General features: G+C 38.7%; 1 protein-coding gene across 1 annotated transcript in view; it reads left to right on the top strand.

Moving 5' to 3' along the window:
• The window catches only part of COL12A1 (collagen type XII alpha 1 chain), a 136094-nt gene that overhangs the window by 54032 nt on the left and 61091 nt on the right, over nt 1-20971 (top strand). Inside the window, exons 18-31 of the mRNA XM_027768180.1 lie at nt 1339-1488; nt 1571-1690; nt 1788-1952; nt 2559-2705; nt 5543-5682; nt 6222-6351; nt 8357-8499; nt 8805-8934; nt 11641-11777; nt 13355-13484; nt 18405-18544; nt 18805-18937; nt 19604-19630; nt 20366-20508. Coding sequence (XP_027623981.1) covers nt 1339-1488; nt 1571-1690; nt 1788-1952; nt 2559-2705; nt 5543-5682; nt 6222-6351; nt 8357-8499; nt 8805-8934; nt 11641-11777; nt 13355-13484; nt 18405-18544; nt 18805-18937; nt 19604-19630; nt 20366-20508 — 1835 coding nt within the window. The remainder of the gene's footprint in view (nt 1-1338; nt 1489-1570; nt 1691-1787; nt 1953-2558; nt 2706-5542; nt 5683-6221; nt 6352-8356; nt 8500-8804; nt 8935-11640; nt 11778-13354; nt 13485-18404; nt 18545-18804; nt 18938-19603; nt 19631-20365; nt 20509-20971) is intronic.

Genomic DNA, 20971 nt, shown 5'->3' with positions numbered 1-20971 from the left:
CGCGCCCTGCCGCTATTATAGCTTTGGTGTATGGGAAGCTAGTTTTTTTTTTTTTTTTCTTAACATTCTTATGAGTGAAAGTAGTGCATAGAGTTTATCTCTAAATATGTTTAATCATTTCTGAAAAATAATAGATCTGGGTAGAGCAGGGGCAGCTAGCAAAGGCTTAGGTGTGGAATAGTATTTGGGAATCTGCAGTCCTGACGTAGAGTCGAAGATGTGAATGGCACGTTTGTACTTTGTGGGGTGATGGTTACTTAATATTATTTAATATTTTAAAATTATTTACTTATTTCTGTAATATAAAGATCAGAGGCTAATATAGCAAGCAACTGGAAAATGTATAGTTAGTAAATATAAATCTCAGGGACAAAATAAATGGAAGCATCAGTGTTTTCTGTTTTGTGTTGATGTTCTATTGTTCTTCTATGATGATATTAACTGACTCATATTTTTATTTTGTAGCTTGTACACTGAGGAGATTGGGATTATTTTCCCTTTCCAAAGCACCCTCTCTTTTTATCCATGTTTGTGCTTGTTGTCTTTACAGCTCTCAGTTCACATATTTGCTTGCATACTTTTCTAAATTGTCTTTCTTCTCTCTTGATTCTTTAAATGTTCAGATTTTATCATCTATATTCACCTAATTTTTATACATAGTAGATGATAAGGTTAAGTAATGATAACTAATTTTATATCAGTGTATCAGGTTTGTATAAATCTATCTTTACTTAGAGAAGGTCTAATTTTAATAGTCAGAGGTCTAATCCTTCACAATATATGTAACAATTACTCGGCTGTGTAATTATTCTAAAAGGTAGTTTTGGCTCATTGAAACCATTTCTAGTTTAAACATTTTATAGACCACCTATCTCGTATTTGTCTTCTGATGACTTTTAAATCTTGCAGAAGAATTGAACATGTAATGTTTAGATCACAGTAAAACTTTATTAAAATGATTAATATCTTACAGGTAGATAGCTCCACTTCCTTATTTATTTATTCCAGCTCTTGAGTGTGTGAGCCCATCAGATTTACAATGATGGTTTAATTTAGGTCCCAGCTTCTATGACTGTGGCCAGGAAGTATAGTCAAAGGTGAAGGAAGGACTGGCCATTGAAATGATTTTTGGAAGAAGTGGCGATTCTGTGACTGCTATTTGAGACTAGTAAATTCTATGGACATATTTGCTGAGTCGCACACTCCAAATCACTGAGCTGCACTACAGCATTGAAAGAGGCAACACTGAATACCCTGGGGATGCACAAGACCTGGCTAGGGGAAGAAGTTTGCCCATAATTTGTTCCTTACTGTCCTGTATCGTGATTGCCATGTCAGGGATGGAGTGTCTCACCAGAGCTGAAGCAGACATTGTGTTGTTGGTGGATGGATCGTGGAGCATCGGCCGGGCAAATTTTAGAACTGTGAGGAGTTTCATTTCTCGTATTGTGGAAGTCTTCGAGATTGGCCCCAAAAGAGTACAAATTGGTAGGTTCTGACAGTATTGAAGACCTATGGATATTTTCATTATTTTCTTCTATTTGTGCTGATGCAAATGATGTCACTTTAGCCCTCGCTCAGTATAGTGGAGACCCCAGGACAGAGTGGCAACTGAATGCTCACAGAGACAAGAAGAGTTTGTTGCAAGCTGTGGCAAATTTACCCTACAAAGGAGGCAATACTCTCACAGGTGAGAAGGATGGTCTGGCTCTCTTTCAGCTGGTGCTTTTGGTCAAAGCATGAGGCTGAATAGTGCTGTGATGGATTCTTTTTTAAAAATCCACTAGGCATGGCCTTGAATTTCATTCGCCAACAGAGCTTCAGGACCCAAGCTGGCATGAGACCGAGAGCTCGCAAAATTGGTGTTCTCATTACTGATGGAAAGTCACAGGATGATGTTGAGGCACCTTCAAAGAAACTCAAGGATGAAGGCGTGGAGCTGTTTGCTGTTGGTAAGCACTGGGAGGGATGGCAATGCCCTGCGTTACTGATGCGCTGAGGGTATTTCGTAGTTGAAAATACTATCTAGAGGATGAGAGAAGCAAAAGATATTTTCTTTATCACATAATTTGTCAAAACAATTTACCAGGAAATTTATTTTCCTTTTTTTCTCTTTGTAATGGACACAACTACATGCTTTCTTAAAGAATAGTAATGGATCAAGGAAAAATTTACTATTAATTGGACCTAGAAAAATTCCTGTTCTGTTTTCCAGAAAACGATGTTTACTTTTTATATTCTTTATCTAACTTTTCAGAAAATAACACTGAAAAGACACCTTTTTTTTTTGGGGGGGTGGGTAATTAATTCTAAAAAAGTTTAAGAAAAGACAACTTAGAATAACTTTCAGTTCATATTATTTTTCATTTGTTTCAACTTACTAATACAGGTAAATAGAATCATTTTGTTATTGAGGAAAACAAAACATATGCTCTAGTTAGTTAGCTGGACTAAATCAGCCATCAATTAAGAAAGTCCTAAAACATTTGCTTTATTTGGTTGATTTTTTTTTTTTTTCCTGAGCAATGCTTTCGATTTGTGGACATCCACTTTTCCAGGTATTAAAAATGCTGATGAAGTTGAGCTAAAGATGATTGCAACTGATCCTGATGATATACATGCATACAATGTGGCGGATTTTGAGTCCCTTTCCAGGATTGTGGATGACCTCACTATCAACTTGTGTAACAGTGTCAAAGGTCCAGGTATGCTAATCCCAGGATTGCTCACCCTCAGCACTGTTGGCGTTTGGGGCTAGGCAATTCTTTTTCTGGATGGGGCAGGGGACTGTTTTACACCATGTGAGACACTTAGCAGCATCGTGGCCTCTGCCCGTTGGATGTTAGTAGTGTCTACTGGTGAGTGTGGCAGCCAGCAGTATTTTCACATTTCTGAATGTTTGCTGGGAAGAAGCCATCCTGAGTTGAGAATCACTTTGTTAAGTCCCTGATTCTTTTTTGATTTGTTTCTTGCAATGGCACTAAACTAGAAAGTGACTTCGAGCTTATTTTAGGATATGTTTACTTAATATCACACACACTTACACATACACATACATGCACAGACATATATATGTGTATATATGCACATACACACATACATATAAATGGAGGACAGGGAGAGAGAAAGAGAAGGAATGCGAGGGAGAGAGGTGCTTTGTTTTCTGGTATGTAGCTATTATTTTGTAAAGCATTTTTGGGGTATTTAATTATTCACTTACTATTAGACTATTGCCTCTAGACTTTAATTTTCTATAGTTTTGTATCTGGTTTTGATTTTCTAATGTAAGTAGGAATGGAAGAGGAATAAAAAAGTTATTGAGAGAGAGAGAGAGAGAGAGAGAGAGAGAGAGAGAGAGAGAGAGAGAGGTGTCCTCATGCTGCAATATACCCCCTAGCCCTGCAAGCTGTAATCTATCCCCTAGCCCTGCAACAAGCCAGGATTGTGATTACACCATTGGCGTACCCTTCATGTTGAAGTAGACCCGGGACATGAACTGGAAGCCTTCCCACATAGTCTCTAGCATTGTACAACAGTGTCTCTACTGCCTGGGCTACCATGGCTGGGCCTGGGAGAGGAATGTTATATCTGATTGGTTTTACTACAGATGACCAGATTTGATATTTATCCTGTAACCATTAAATATTTAGAGATGCTACAAGTTCAGAGTTTGGATATTGGCATTACATAATCTCTCTTTATTGGTGAAATCACTGAGGTCTACAGAAGTTAGGCTACTTGGCCAGGATCAAAAGATTAGAGATGTTTTTAGGGGCTTTTGAACAAAGAAGCTATTGATAAGTCATTAGGATTTAGAAATTGAATTGTAAAGCTAGATTTGTAATGACAAAGGTGGTAGAATTGTTATCTGTAAGTTATAGAACAAAAAATAGCATCAAAATCAGTTTTTGGAATATTGACGATAAAATTATAATCACCATTATATAAAAAATTGCTTTTAAATAATGTATAGAGTGTGGTAAAATGTTCATTAATTTATTCTGCTTTTAGAAAATTTGGAATGAATTTAACAAATAATATGAGAAAAGTGGTTAATGTGCTTTGGTTCTGGAGATAATTATTTGAATGTTTTTTCTTGAGTTTCTCCAAATTTATGCACATTTTATTTTTTGAGCTTTGATCAATAGATGGACATTTTCTCTGGAGAAATAGACTAGTCAGACAGCTGGAATTTGTAGGCTTCTGACTCTGGATTAGCTGAGAGAGTTTATAGTTTTATTCGGTTGGAAAGAACTTGAGTGGGGATAAAAACCTCTTTTATCTGTTTTTCTTTATTTTTTTAATCACTGTGTAATAGCTGCATTCATTCTAGTTTCCCAGACAGTAAAATTGCTTGATAATTTTGTAGGCTTGACTATGACCCAAGTACAATAAAGGTTAGGATACTAAGAATGGAAATGTTTTTTTCCCAGTTTTGGCTTACAAAGATAGTGGAAAGAGTTTATGTGAAAATGATTTGCCATGTTCATGAAGTCATTGAATTCATTCTCCTCTCTTTAAATTATTATTTGGGGCATCCTCCTGTTGGTCATACTGAGCTTAATATTTCTATGTTCATCATATTGCTATGCATAAGTAAGTTCACCTGCTTTACCTGCTTCTCCACAGAAAGCACAGTGAATCACTGGCAGTAGAATGTTCTTTTCTTTTTATGTTTATTTTTATTTTTTGCTATAGAGTGTGTGTGCTTGCCAGGGTGGGTGGGTGGGGAATAAAGTGAGAAAATCCCCCCCCCCCAAGGTGATGGCCATGTTGTAATCCCTTCTCCATTCTCCTCTTGGGATTTTGGGATATACGCACATGTGTGATTTTTAAGCTGCTGGGTCTGGGTCCGGGACTCAAATAATGGAGTTGGTTATGTGGGCTTCAGCTGCTTTAATCTCCATGCCACCTGCTGGCCCCATGTTCCTAAATTTTAAAGTGCTTATTCCTTTTTCAGTCTTTCTTGAGTGAAAATATGGTTAGTTTCTCTTTTTACTGAACTCTGTCCAGTAAGGGAAATAAATGTGAATATAAAACCATTTCTGTCCTCACAGAGCATACCTTTTATTTAAAGAGATAAGACATTTATATGATCAAAATGAAAATGAGGGCAGGGAAGTTGGGTGGAGCCCAAAGTGATAGAGACAATGGAGAAGGCGACTTGCCGGGACTCACATGTTTATGTATTGATCGTGTGCGCAAGGGTTAGGCAGAGGAGGAGATATCCAAGGACAGTTCAGGAGGTTGAGGCCCACGTGACTGGCCACCTGGTGATGTCATAAGAAAGAGGAGGATCAAGATTCAGGGAAAGACAATGGGCTCAAATTTGAGTCCTCTGAAGATAAAGAGCCTTTACTTCCCATTCTGGAGGGTCTTGGGGGCAATGGGCCTCTGCTGATTTATTGTGGCTACTTTGTATGTAAGAGGAAGTGCATAAAAGCTTGGAATAAGGAAACTAATATGATTTCAGTCTAATTTCAAATTTCATCATCTTGCTACAAAAATGAAATAAGTATGTGCACTTTATTTCCATGCATAGGTGATTTGGAAGCACCTTCTAACTTAGTTATTTCTGAGCGAACTCATCGTTCTTTTAGAGTGAGCTGGACACCTCCTTCTGACAGTGTGGATAGATACAAGGTGGAATACTATCCAGTTTCTGGAGGGAAACGTCAAGAAGTGAGTAGATAACACGTATAATCCACTCCTTCCTAATGTTGGGGCAGGGTCCTCCCCATTAGGGCACTGAGAAAAATGACGGGTGAAGGGCAAGAGCCACGCAGCAAGGGGCAGAGCAAGTCAACAGTGGTGGCTTCTTCCCCTCGTGAGGCTTGCACTTCCATTTGGGCTGAATTAAAGGGAGTGAGCTTTGCTCCTTATGGTTTCTAAGAATTGGAGAATATCAATAGGATTTTTAAAATTAAAATTTAATTAGAGGACATTTGATTTATTCATGAATTTGTACTAAAATCATAGAGTTGGCAAGGTACATTCAGTATGATCTAGCTTTACCCACTCATTTTACAAATAAGGAAACAATAGCTCAGCGAATAAATTACGTGAGTTGTTCAAGATCTCATTGCAATCTGGCAGTTTCCGAAAACAAAACACAATGTCCTCATTAAAATATAATTTGTAAACTCATTGTAGTTAACTAGCTTGCAAGTATGGTAGAAAAAAAGGAACTGATCGTAACATATTCCCCCCCCCTCCCCCAGTTTTATGTGAGTCGACTGGAAACTAGCACGGTGCTCAAAGACCTGAAGCCTGAGACTGAGTATGTTGTTAATGTGTATTCTGTGGTGGAAGATGAATATAGTGAGCCTCTGAAAGGCACAGAAAAAACCTGTAAGTCAGAATTTTAAACATTCTTTCTTATTGTTTTGTTTTCCAAGAGCAAGAGGTGATAGCTTATGTAGGATTTTTGCCAACCTTCCAAATTACTCCTTTATTGAATATTCCTTCAACAAATGCTACTGAGTGCCTTCACTGTGCAGTTCTCCATAAATGCTCAGTGGTTTTCTATTCCTTTTTCTGACTTCTGCTGTCATGGGATGTCACTGGAGCAGTGAGTGGTCATGGTCATAATAATTTAGAGGGAAATACGCCTTTTTAAGTAGGACTATTCACTTCTTAGAATCTTGAGACTTTTGCTTTCAGGAGAATCTCTTAAAATGAAAACATGCCTTTCAGGGGATAACATTTTAAACCTTTCTCTGGCTGCTATATGGTGACATTTTACTGAGGAGCAAAGCATTTCATCAGCAAGATAAGAGGAGCGGTATTAGTCCATTAGTTTGTTATTATGCTGTTCACGTTAGTATCTGTGAGTAGGTGAGTTATAAAGAGAGGTTTAGTCACAATTCTTGTGGCTAGAAATACCAAAAACATAGGCCTGGCATCGGGCTGAACTCCAGAATGGCCAACCAAAGCACAGAAGATGGTAGGTAGGTGCAGAGAAGGGGAGAGTGACAGCTGCAGACAGCTCTCCCACTTTTATAGCAAGCAGCACTCACGAGAACTTACCCTGCTCATGAGAACCAAACTCACTAGGTCTAAAGAGACGTCACTAATTTATTCACAAGAATATCTCTGTGGCACAAACACTAAGATACAATCACTACTCACTGGGCATTACCATCTCCCAACATCAAATTCCAAAACATTAAGCTTTGGGAGTCAAACCATCCACATCATAGTAGGTGCCATGTGAGGGTGGGACTGGGGTTATGAAAAGGAGCTGAGTAGAGATGACCTAGTCACACCTGCTCACGGTCAAATCTCCCTCCTGACAATGTGATCTCCTCTTTCTCCTTTCTCTGGCCTTTACTAGAGGCATTCTATCTGTTTTGACTTCGAGTAGAGTTTTGGGGGTGATGTTCTTCACTCCTTTTCTTGTAGGGGTTTCCAAGACCATGTGAAAATTCTCTTTTTTCTGCCTTTTGGTTAGGCTCTGGGATTAGGGTGGTAGTATAAAGAAAGCCACTTATATGAGAAAAGTGTGAATATCACTCTTTCTTTTTAAAATCTTTTAAAAAACTACATTTAATCACATGTATCTTTACAGTGTTACATTTATTTTTCCAGCACAATTTGAACATCACTCTTTCTAGGACAAGAATTGACTGCTTACTGCTCAGTTCTTGAGGTCTTCATCTCTTCCCTTACACCCCATTTATATTAAACTACACAAAGCAGGAAATCATGTGTTTTATAACTATCAAGATTACCATGATAATTCCTTAAAACATTAAACTCAATCTTTGAACAACAAAAAAAATGAAAGCTATGTGGATGTTAAGTGAAGAAGAGATTATTGGTAACCCTTTTACTCCACCTCAGGAGTTTGTCTTCAAAAAGCCCATAAATCTCCTATGTTCTAATTATCAATGTATGGCACTCTCATTTTAAATTTATTTTTTTGAAGGAAGATGAAATAAAATGTTTTTGGTTACTTAAGTATGAAGTTCTTTGATTGAAGAATAAAAATAGTCAACTTAGTATTTTCCAGAAAAAGAGATTACAGTCTCAGGAAGTTATTGTCTCTTTTGGCTTCTGTAAGAACTCACTGAAATGCCATCTGCAATATGAATTTTAAAATGTTTCCCTCTATGAAATAGTTGTTATATGCAATCTTGAGTAGAAAGTACAATGAGCAATAAAATTGGATTTTTTTTGTTGTTGTCGTGGAAAAGGGAAAGTGTTACATTAACTCTCACTGATTTCTCATAGCAACCCATTCTCTGTTTAACATATAGAAATATCAGCAATAAAGTAGGAAACAATGGATACAAAGTAAGTGAAAGAAAAGGAATTAGAGTGATGAGTGATGTTTGCTTTTATGTTTCCATAGTGCCTGTTCCTGTAGTCAGCCTGAATATCTATGACGTTGGCCCTACCACCATGCACGTGCAGTGGCAGCCTGTGGGAGGAGCTACTGGCTACATTTTGTCATACCAACCTGTTACGGACACAGAACCAACAAAACCCAAAGAGGTGAAAGATGTTTGTATCTTAGCAATGGGTCTTTCTGAGACTTTTCAGTTTACAATCTCCACTCTACTACGATTACTTAGTAACTCATTGATTATGTCATACTCAAAATGAAAAAATAGCAAATTAAGTTTGTGGCCTGTGACAATTTAGAAAACACTGGTGTGAGAAAGAAAATGCAATTCTTGTAAATGAGAAGTAAGAGTTGTGTTATAGACTAGGTTAAGCTCTAGGCTGGGATGAGATAGCTCCAGTAAATAGAAACATGTGACTTCAACGTCTTATTTGTATTTGGCATCCATTTGCAGATGCGGGTGGGGCCAGAGGTGAATGATGTGCAGCTGACTGACCTCTTCCCCAATACCGAGTATAAAATCACCATCCAGGCCGCCCTGCATGACCTCACTAGTGAACCTGTCAGTGCTCGGGAAGTCACGTGTAAGATGCTGCTAGTTTTTCTTCTCTTCTTCCTGCTCCAAACATAATATTTCTTGGAATATTTCTTTCACATGATGCATGCTAGTGATAATTTGATAATTCATGTATGAGTTACAGGTATTACCTTTCAAAATATTTATTTATTTAGTTAGTTTTAGAGAGTTTTTTTTGCTATAGGGCATGTACACTTGCCAGAGTGACAGAGACAGAAAGTAATAAATCACCCCCCCCCCCCCGAGGGGCTGGTCATGCTGCAATCACTTCTCCATTCTCCTCTTGGGATTTTGGGCACACATGCACATGTGCCTCGTGTGTTTCAATCTGACAGGTCTGGGATTTGAACCGTGGTTGGCCATGTGGAAGTCCAGTGATGTAACCATTATGCCATCTTCTGGTCCCCAGATATTAATCTTGACAATAAAATTTGAGAATAAACACCTTAATTCTAGACTTGCAGTAGCATCTTAAATTGATTCTAGGAAGTACTTTTGTTCATATTTAACATGCTGATATTGGGATGTATCCTATACTTGACTACTGCTCTTGGCAAGGTGTCAGAGAATAAAACATAAAATAATATGCATCTTATAATTGATGTTGTCTTAGATCCATGGAATACAATATGTTAGCATTAGTGAGAATGAAAATGTTGGGTGAGTAGTTTTGGAGGAAAATATTGGGTTTAAGTTCAATATGTTCCAGGTTAGCCCATGGCATGGTTGTTAAGTCAGCTGGATCCCACATCACTGATTGCATGGTTTGAGTTGTGGACCCAGCAGCTTGAAAAACATGCCGGGTGGGTGTTTTTGCATGCCCAGAATCCTGAAAAGAGGGAGAAATGGAGGAAAAGGGGTTGTGGAATGACTATTTCCCATGGGGAGTGCTTTTCCACTTTCTCTTGTTCTCTTTCTTCAGCCCTCTGGCAAAATTAAAAAAAGAAAGGGGATCAAGTTCTTATTGAAGTAGAAACTTTATGGCACATATAAGTAAGTCTGTTTCAATTAGGTGAATTAATCAATTTACTCAATCTGAAATCATGTTGATCACTTATTATAAATCAGTCACTGACCTACTCATTAAAAATGAAAAAACAGAGTTGAGCACATGAGTTCCTTCATGGTTTACGTTTCTCTTGTGTGTTTGTCAGGCTCTATTGTGATTTTGGACTGTTTTTAAACATTTAGGTGCTTTTTCTTAAAAAGTAACAATGATTACTCTTAAGACTATGGCCTCACTCAGGCCATATGTTGTTCCATGCTTAGAAAGATGGACATGTGAGATAGATGACTTGGCTCAGGTTTGTTGACTGTCCATTCACATTTCTCAGGAAATTAAGAGGTTGGAAAGGATTTCCAAGGGGAAAACAGGCTAAGGAGACAGAATGGTAGATAAGGCACTGGACTCCCACGTGGCCAAATGTGGTTTGAGTCCCAGGCCTGGTGACTTGCTTTCTCACTTTCTCTCTCTCTCTCCCTCTCTCTCTCTTATGTGTGCTCTATAGCACTTAGAAAAATAAGTAAAATAAATAAATAAATGTATCATGTGGATTTCTGTCAACCATTTGGACTTCTGCACATTTTATCGTAAGTTTATTAGATGCTAATGTTGGCCTGTCTTTGTTCTTCACAAATCGATTTTCCATCACATTATTTTTTAAACATTTATTTATTTGTCTATCTGTGGATCTGTTGTGATTTTCAAGCCTGTGGGTTTGGGATTTGAACCACATGTGGGAATCCAGTGCCTTACTCATCATGCCACCTACTGGCCCCTCTATCACTTAAGAGAGCATAACTCTGTTAATTTTGTTTCCTATTTTTAATGATGTAAATATCTGATAAAAAGCATGAGCTATATATTTATGATGCATTATTGTTATAGCTGAACACATTTAAATAGAGTGGAAGAAGGTTAGCATATAATAAGAAATTAGCACTGCAATAACAAAAAATTGAATTACTTCTAGTTTTAAAAAGTGTGAGACCAGCAGATAGCATAATGGTTATATTGCTGGACTCCCACGTTCTCAACCAAGGTTTGAATCCCAGACCTGGTGGTTTAAAGCTCATGCCAGGCATGTGTGCGTGCATGGCCAAAATCCTGAGAGGAGGACGGAGGAGAAGGGACTGTAGCATTGCCATCCCCCTTGGGGGCTGATTTCTCGCTTTCTGTCTCTCTGACTTTCACTGTCTCTCTGGCAAGCACATATATCCTATAGCAAAAATATCTTTAAAAGAAGAAGAAGGAGAAGAAGAAGAAGAAGAATTCAGCACGATTGAGTAGAATACTTGTACTTTTATTATCATAATCAGTTTTTTCAGTTATTTTGCTGCATACCTTTAAGTTTTCTCCAAACAACTTTTTTTTTTTTTTTTGAGAGGTTTTCACTATAGGGTGTGTGCGCTCGCGAGACAGACAGAGAGAGACATAGAGACAGAAAGCGAGAAATCACCCCCAGGAGGGGATGGTCACGCCACAATCCCTTCTCCTCCATTCTCCTCTCGGGATCTTGGGCACGCACGCACACGCGCCCGGCGTGAGTTTTAAGCCACTGGGTCCGGGACGCGACCCGCGGTCGACTACATGGGAATCCAGCGACATAGCCATTATGCTAACTGCTGGTTCCCTCCAAACAACTTTTTGAAAGCATGTGTCAATGTTGTGTTTGAAAAACACATCTAGAGCTAATATGTCCTGCTTCTCCAGTGCCTTTACCCAGACCTCAAGATCTGAAGCTCAGAGATGTGACTCACAGTACCATGGACGTCTTCTGGGAACCTGTGCCTGGAAAAGTGCGTAAATACGTTGTTCGGTACAAAACACCAGAAGAGGATGGCAAAGAGGTAGGTTGAAGATTAAAACGATATAGAAATATTTGTTTTCTTAGTACATTTTGGGGGTTGAGGGCAGTTTGCCATAGGAGTGTACACTTGGCAGAGAAAGAGAAAAAGTGAGAAATCACCTCCTGGGGGGACAGCCATGCCACAATCACTCCTCCATTCTCCTCTTGGGATTCCAGGCACACACGCACGTGTGCCTGGTGTGATATTTTCCAAGCCACTATGTCTGGGATTTGAACTACAGAGTCAGCCATGTGGGAATCAGCACCTTAACCACCACACCACCTGCTAGCTCTTTCCAAGTAGTTTTAATGAAAGAACTTTATCAAGTATAGATGATGGCATGTTTTGAATACTTGTCATTTTATTAATATAGTGTTGAAAATTTGTGATATTAATAAAGCACTTTTTGAAAATCAATAATACATTAGACTGTCTTAAAATTAGTTTAGAAATGTTTCGCTATCTGATATTAATCTCAAAAGCATCATTCCTTAGTAGATAAAGAATTATAGAGTCTAAATGGCATTTTCTTCTTATCCAGATACTTTATATGGTATACTCCACTCATGAATTACTAAAAATCCTACAATGTTTCTAAAAATAAAAGAGGAAGAAGTTGCAGGAAAGAAGAGAGGATTTTGTCAGATGCTCGGAAAATAGGATGGTAGAGCAGAACAGAGAAAAAGGAGAACACACTGTTTGTGTTCTTCTGGGAATGAACGTTTTGAGTTGATGCTGGGATGGAGAGCTGTTTTCAGAAAAACCCAATTTAGAGAGGAAGCAAGTTGAGGGGGCCTCACTAGCAAAGAGATTTAAAACTTGTGTGTGCTTGAATGAGTATTAATATCAGATTATCAGAGGCATTTTCAGTTTTTCTAAGCACCCAGTAAATAATTCTGTTTGTCATTTATGGATTATTTAAAGATTAATTTATACATATCCACACGTTCATCTTATTCTTTTTCCTTTTTTAAAATTTTTATTATTTAAGAAATAATTTGCCAGAGAGCATGTACATTTTCCAGAGAGAGTGAGGACAGTGAGGAATCATTCCCCACGAGGAATGGTCACACTGAAACCCCTTCTTCATCTCTCCTTGTTTAAGGAGTTTGAGCACACCTGGCATATCTGGGATTCAAACCACGTGGTAGACTATTTAGGATCCAGCTACCTTAACCACCATGCCATGGGCGGTCCTAATTTCTATTTCTATTCTGTGGGTCTCACAAGGTTCATTTGAGGTGTAGCAAATGAGACAATTCGTAGAACATTTTCAAAAGAAATAAGGCAATGATTGGAAGGAAAACATGGAAAATGGTCAGGTTCTTTGAATCCACAAGCAGTCACCATTTGCCAGACAATCATTTCAGCTACAGTACTAGTACATATGTTTCTTTTTTCCATTTTGAGAACATTTAAACTATGCCCAGTTTCCGGATTCTTATATAAATTGTAAGATATTGCTTTTTTTTTCCACTTCACAGTTGGTATACTCTTGTGCTGAAGGCTACAGTAAGCGGCAGAGAGATGTCAGACTAAACTCTTTATAAAACAGCTCCTGTGCTCTGTTATTACAGGTGGAGGTGGACAGATCTCAGACCAGCACCAGCCTCAGAGATCTCTTCTCACAAACTCTGTACACAGTCAGTGTTTCTGCAGTATATGATGAGGGGGAGTCTCCTCCGGTGACTGCTCAAGAAACTACCCGTGAGTTGTACTCTTGGTTTATTGATTTTTTAAAAATTCCCTTTACTCATTCATTTTATTTTAATTTTACCAGAGAGGGACACTGAAAGAGAGAGAGAGAGAGAGGGAAAGTAAGAAAGTAAGACACCAGGAATGGGACTTGAACCACAGTTGGCCATATGAGAGTGTCCAGCACATTAATCACCATGCCACCTGCTGGTCCCTCTTGGTTTATTGATAATTGGGGAACGACACACCTCACATGCAGGTCTAAATCAATGTACTGTGTCATTTTAATTATTTTATTAATATTACTTTTTACACGTTTTTGACACAGGGTGTGTGCACTTGCTGGAGAGAGAGACAGAGACAGAGAGACAGAAAGAGAGAGAGAGAGAGGAAGTGGAAGTGAGACAAAGTGAGAGGGAAAGTGAGAACTTGCTCCCCCCGGATGGGATGGCCATGGCATAATACCTTCTTCTCCAGAGATTTTGGGCACTCACACAAATGCACCCAGCATGATTTTCAAGCCACTTGGTCCAGGACTTGAACTGTGGTTGGCCATGTGGGAGTCCAGAGACATAACCACTATGCCGTCTGCTGGTCCCTGTCATTTCAAATGTTCATACCGTTTTTTGGCCAGTATTTAATAATGCTTAGATTTATAGACTGCTTTTCTTTGAAACAGAGTTACATCTTCTATTTCTGTATCTATCTCTTTAATGGTTTATTTATTTATTTATTTATTGGTGGATGGCATGGTGCACTCCCCAGAAAGAAACAGAGATAAAGAGGGAGAAAACACCCCGCAATGGGGTGTGATCATGCCACAATCTCTTTTTTTTCTTTTTCAATTTCTTTGAGATTTTGAGCATGCACGTACACACACACACCGATTAGCTTTTCTGGTCACCAAGGCTAGGATTTGAATCGTGGTAAGCCATGTGGGATCTGGTTTCATCAACCACTTCTCTGTTGGGTGTGTCCTCCTCTAATGATGCTTTCTGTCAGGCACTGTTTCTAATTAATCTTGGTTGGCCATAAATGGTGTGCGCGTGTGTGTGCGTGTGTGTGCGTGTGTGTGTGTGTGTGTGTGTGTAATTGGCTGGGGAAAAACACATTCTTGACATTTTCTCTGGAAAAGATGCATTGTTATCAGTTATCAAATTATCAAGTTATCAAATATGGCTTGAGATCTTACTATATGTGAAGTGCTATCAGGTGTAATGAAATTTACAAACTTTGCTTTCAACAGTTTATGATTTAGTTGTGGAGATAAAAATATGATAAGTGGGATCACATGAATGGTCAGGTGAATGGCACTCAGATTGTGTGCTGTCATGTTTCAGAGGAATGGGAGACCACCACTGAGACTGGGGGAAGACACAGGGTGCAGCCTGCCTGGGATCCTCTCTCCCCGCTCCATTCTGCTCCAGATGTCAGTTTCTCTCCCTCACATAGCTACTTCCATAGTATTTAACCCACTTAGGATCGCTGGTTGGTCTTTTCTATCTGTTTCACCTTCTTGCTCTCTTCTCTGAGATAGAGATGTTTATTGTGCTTAACATTACATTGCCAGTGCCTGGCACATGGTTACTTAATTCATTGCTTAGCATATAATGCCAAATCAAGTGCTCTCGGCTCACAATTACCTAATCCAAATAGTGGGAAAATAATTGAATTCTAGAGCCAATAATGTTCCAACAAATATAATGGAAACACACACATAATTTAAAATTTTTTAGTATCCAAATTAAAAAGGGCAAAAGGGACTGATGAACTTAAAAATTTTTGCTTGTGATTACATGTGCTTGCTGGAGAGAGAGAGAGAGAGAGAGAGAGAGAGAGAGAGAGAGAAACAGAAAGCACCTCCTATGGGGGATGGTCATGCCACAATCTCTTCGCCTCCATTTCTTCTTTTGAGATTTTAGGCATGCATGCACACGTGCCCAGAATGTCTTTCAAGTCCCCGGGTCCGGGACTTGGAACCACACAATTGACCATGTGGGATCCAGATACCTCAACCACCATGCCACTGACTGACCCAGATGAATTTAATAATAAAAAAAAAAGTTTAGTTTAACCAAATATATGTAAAATATTGTGATTTCAACATGTATCATTGCCATTATTATTGAGATATTTCGCTTTTTTCTGTAATAATTGTTAAAAATCCTGTGTGCTTTTTACACTTAAATGACATTTCAATTCAGACTAGCTACATTTTAAGTACTCAAGAGCCACATGTGACTTGTGGCTTCTATACTGGACAACACAGATCTGGACAGCTCAATGGCTCACCCAGCCTTATCCAGTAAGCAAGTATTGGGATCAGTGTGATACGCTGAACCTTTACCTCCTTTTTAGCAATCCCTCACCAAAGACTCAGTAGCTTCTTCTTTAGTGCCCAGTATCAATATTTGATTAGGGCATCTTGTCAGATATTACAGCCTTCTCAACTTCAACTATATCTACTTTTCCTTTTTTGATTCTGCTGTTTTTTTTTTTTTTTTGAGAGGTTTTCGTTATAGGGCACGTGCGCTCGCCAGACAGACAGAGAGAGACATAGAGACAGAAAGCAAGAAATCACCCCCCAGGGGGGATGGTCATGCCGCAATCCCTTCTCCTCCATTCTCCTCTCGGGATCTTGGGCATGCACGCACATGCGCCCGGCGTGAGTTTTAAGCCACCAGGTCTGGGACGTGAACCGCGGTCGAGTACGTGGGAGTCCAGCGACATAGCCATTATGCTAACTGCTGGTTCCCTTGATTCTGCTCTTTTCTCAGCAATTTCAATCATCTTTTTAGTGTTAGTTCTTATCTAGTACTTGTCAAGGCTCGAGATGAGAACTGTATGTGAGACTGAAAACTCTTAAATATCGCAGGTGTAGAAAAGAGAAAAGTCAGGAAAAAGGGCCAGTGAAACCAGTCATTTAGTAGCTTGTATTAATATTTTCGATTCTTAAGATATACAAATAAATTTTAAATACATTCAAAGTACATTCTTTTTAAAAATAATTATTTATTTTGTTTTATTTATTCATTCACATATTTTAATTTTTTAATTTGACTGGAGAGAGACAGAGGGAGAGAGAGAGAGAGAGAGAGAAGGAAAGTGAGAAAGCAAGCCACCAGGTCTGGGACTCGAACCATAGTTGGCCATGTGGGAATATCCAGTACCTTAACCACCATGTCACCTGCTCAAAGTACATTCTTAATAGCTTGTTTTAGCAGTTGGATTTGTAGTGATACCACTCTCTTTATCTCAATGGTTCTTTTTATTGTAATGATTAGAAGCATTTTTGATGTTTGTGGATTTTGTGTAGTTGACTTTGGTTACCAGGAGATAATTGACAATGAAAGCTCAGTACTGGTAGCAGACATTGCAAATAGCTTGTGCTGAAAACCAACCAGAGTGCCTGTATATTGGAGGGACTGTGAAGTAGGACTTCCACAATCATCAGGGCCTCCAGGCGTTCTGTTACACTGAGAGTCAGTAAAGACTGCTTCCTACAGTGTTCAAGGTTTGTGATCTGTAGATCCTAACATGCCAGAGTTTCTTTCCTCTGATACTCCTCTTAGATTTCAATTCACTGTATGTTAGACAGGTATGTCCTAACCAGTTGTCAAAGTGTAATGCTTTTAGAGTTTTAAAAAACATAGTAATTATTCTCACTTTCAAACTGCAGCCATATGTGCATTTAAAGAAAATGAAATTGTTTCCATTTGAGTATTAGAACAACATATTCTGACAACAAATGAACAACTACTTCCTTGGGCATTATCTGTTATCTCGCATGCAAAAGATAGCAGCATACTTAGTTTATGATGTTCTTAGGCAAGAGGAAGTACCTCTTAACCCAATGTCCATGCATGTTTCTGGGGTCATTGATGGGCTGGAGAAGGTCCATGAGCTCTCTGATATCACATGCCAGAGTTTGTGTATTGTTGCATAAAAATACATGGTTTAAAAAAAATTCTCAAAAAGCTGAGGATACAGAAAGATTAGAAACCACTCACTGAGTTAGAAGTATATTTACTAAATGGTTCACTAAAACTATCATCATTTGTGGGAACAGCAGATGGCATAATGCTTATGTCACTGGACTCCCATTTGGTCAAGTTTGAGTCCCAGACCTGGTGGCTTAAAACTCAGGCTGGGCTTGTGTGTGTGCATGCCCGAAATATCAAGAGGAGAATAGAGAAGGGTTTGTGGTGTGGCCATCCCCTCTGGGAGGTGATTTCTCGCTTTCTGTCTCTGTCTCTGTCTTTCTGGTAAGTGCATGCGCCCTATAGCAAAAATGTCTCTCTCTCTCTCTCAAAAAAATAATCTGAATAGATTATTAATAATAACCTATTATATTCATATAATGCTTACAGTTTCTAGAGCTCTATGTTTACTTTTCATTCTTTTTAAAATAATTATTTATTTAATTTAATTACTTTATTCATTTTTAATTTGACTAGAGAGAGACAGAATGAGAGAAAGGGACAGTGAAAAAGCAAGCTGCTAGGCCCAGGACTCCAGCCACAGTTGGCCATGTGGGATCCCGGCTCTTTAACCACCATGTCACCCACTGGTCCCTCTTTCTTTCTTTCTTCTTCTTTTTTTTGTTATGTAGTTTATTATTTTTATTTTTAATGTATTATTATTGTTTTAATTTTCTCCTTTTTTACATTCAATCAAAATATAGCAGCATATATACCTTTATTGCATACAAAATGAATTTTCCCAGCATGAATACGCTATATATTAGTATCCATTCAAAGATATTACTATACACATCGTCATCCACAGATAATGAACTGCTAAAATATTTGGTTCTAAGCAAAGTATTTAATCAGTTTTTCCATGTCCATTAAGATAAAATAAAGCAATTTTATTATATTAAATTGTTTACAGTTTACATTTAAAAATTATTCCTGCTTTATCTCATGACAGGACCTGTGCCAGCCCCGACAAACCTAAGGATTACTGAAGTCACACCAGAGAGCTTCAGAGGAACCTGGGACCATGGAGCTTCCGATGTGTCTCTCTACAGGATAACCTGGGCACCTTTCGGAAGCTCAGATAAGATGGAGGTAGTTTTCCTTTCTCTCTCTGCCCCCCTCACTTCCTTTCTTTTTTGTGTTCCATTTTATTAGATAAGCTTGTTTGAAATATGCATTACTTTTGTTACCAGATAAACATCATTTTCTACTAATGACATTTGCGCTCAGGGAATGCATCACAATAAGGGAAACATCTGACTAAATGATGTCAACAAATTACCATTGAGTGTATGTGATATAAAATGGAGACTGACTTTTGTGTGGCTATGTTTCTGTCCTCTTTCTCCAAGACCATTGTAAATGGAGATGAAAATACTCTGGTGTTTGAAAACCTGAATCCTAACACTCTCTATGAAGTATCTGTTACCGCCATCTATCCTGACGAGTCAGAGAGCGATGACCTGAGTGGCAGTGAGCGCACACGTAAGTGTTCAGATTTCAAATAGGACACTGATATTTTAAAGTTGATTTTTTTTTTTTTTGGAGAGGTTTTTGCCATAGGGTGCGGTGCGTGAGCTCGCCAGACAGACAGAGAGAGACAGAGAGACAGAAAGTGAGAAATCACCCCCCAGGGGGGATGTCCACACTGCAATCCCCTCTCCTCCATTCTCCTCTTGGGATCTTGGGCACGCACGCACACATGCCCGGTGTGAGTTTTAAGCCCCCGGGTCCGGGACGAGAACCGCGGTCGACTATGTGGGAGTCCAGTGACATAGCCATTACGCTAACTGCCCGTCCCTAAAGTTGATTTTTTTTGAGAGTTATTTATTTTTTTTTCTGCTGGAGGATGTGTGTGCTCGCCATAAAGACAGAGAGAGACGGAGAGACAGAAAGTGAGAAATCACCCCCCAGGGGGGATGTCCACACTGCAATCCCCTCTCCTCCATTCTCCTCTTGGGATCTTGGGCACGCACACACACGCGCCCAGCGTGTGTTTAAACCACTGGGTCCGGGACTCGAACCGTTGTCGACTACATGGGAGTCCAGCGACATAGCCATTACACCAACTTCTGGTCCCTTAAAGTTGATGTTTATAAAATAGAGCTACAGCCACATTAATAGTTTCCCCGTTTTTTTTTTTTCTTTCAGTGCGTTTGATACCCGCAACAACACAAGGTAAGAATTCAATTTGATGAATTTTTGAAAGAACAATTAATAAATGAGTAAACGAATTAATAAATGAATGAAGAATACAATAAAATACATTATGAGTGCATCTTCTGCTTTTAAATTGTAGGATATTGGTTGGGACCTCTTTTAAATAGACATTTCTTAGAAGACTTGGCTTTGCTACTACTTGTTGAGGAGTGTATTAGTCAGTTTGGGTTACTATAACAAAATATCAGATTGGATGACTAAAGCAACAGAAATTTGTATCCTCTTAATTCTAGAGACTGTAAAGTCCAAAGTCAAGGTGTTAGATGATTCAGTTTCTAGCGAGGGCTGTCTTTTCTGGCTTATAGACAGTTTCCTTCTCACTGGGTCATCACGTGGCTGAGAAAGAATGAGCTTGTTCATTTCTCCTCTAATGGAGATAAATCTCATAGTGGGGACTCCATGCCATGACTGCATCTTACTGTAGGGTTGTGTCTCTAAATATCACCATATTAGAGGTTTGAGCTTCAACACTTATCTTTTGGGGGTCACAAACATTGAGTTCACACCAAAGAATCATTTAGGATTAAGTGGTCATATTTATTATGGGGTCAATTAGTCAATTTTATTCTGAATCCAATACACTGTTCTCTAGTAGTTTTTTTTTTTTTTTTTTGACTTAATGTATTTTGGGAAAAGGCATGAGGCATCGTTCTGTGTACTTACTGTACTTACTGTTTTTCAACAATCTTTCAGCTCCAAAAAGTGGCCCACGAAACCTGCAGGTGTACAATGCAACATCTAACAGTTTGACTGTTAAGTGGGATCCTGCTAGTGGTCGTGTGCAGAAATACAGAATTACTTACCAGCCTTCATCAGGCGAGGGCAATGAACAAACGGTAATTAGTTTTTTTTTTATATATGTATTTTTCATATTTATTTTTTGTTTTAGGCTTTATTGCTTTACAGATAAAATGCACATTATAGTAAACTATGCAAAGATTAAACAAAGATGTAACAGAAAGTTTAGTATCTGGTGAACTTAGCAGAGGAAAATCTAGTGGATGCACCAGAGCATCCTTCACAGAGATATTTTTTGTCACATTTAGCAGTTATCTGATGACTGTGTTTGGTAAAGACTCTTGAGAAAATTCTTTTGAAACTGGATTCTGAGTCTATAACTTGGGTAAATTCCACCTTTTACTCTTCAAACTGTTTACCATCAATATTTAGTCATACTTTTTTAAAGGATGCAGGACTTATGGTATTAGATAGAGTTGCTGAACTCCTTGACTGACATTCCACCAGACGCTGTCATGGAGCCTTGCCGGATATGCTCAGGACACAGGGGAGCTGCTCTTC

The sequence above is a fragment of the Tupaia chinensis genome, unplaced genomic scaffold (genome assembly GCF_000334495.1).
Source record: "Tupaia chinensis unplaced genomic scaffold, TupChi_1.0 Scaffold145685_1, whole genome shotgun sequence".
NCBI lineage: Eukaryota > Metazoa > Chordata > Mammalia > Scandentia > Tupaiidae > Tupaia > Tupaia belangeri.
This window is presented reverse-complemented; position numbering and strand designations above follow the sequence as displayed.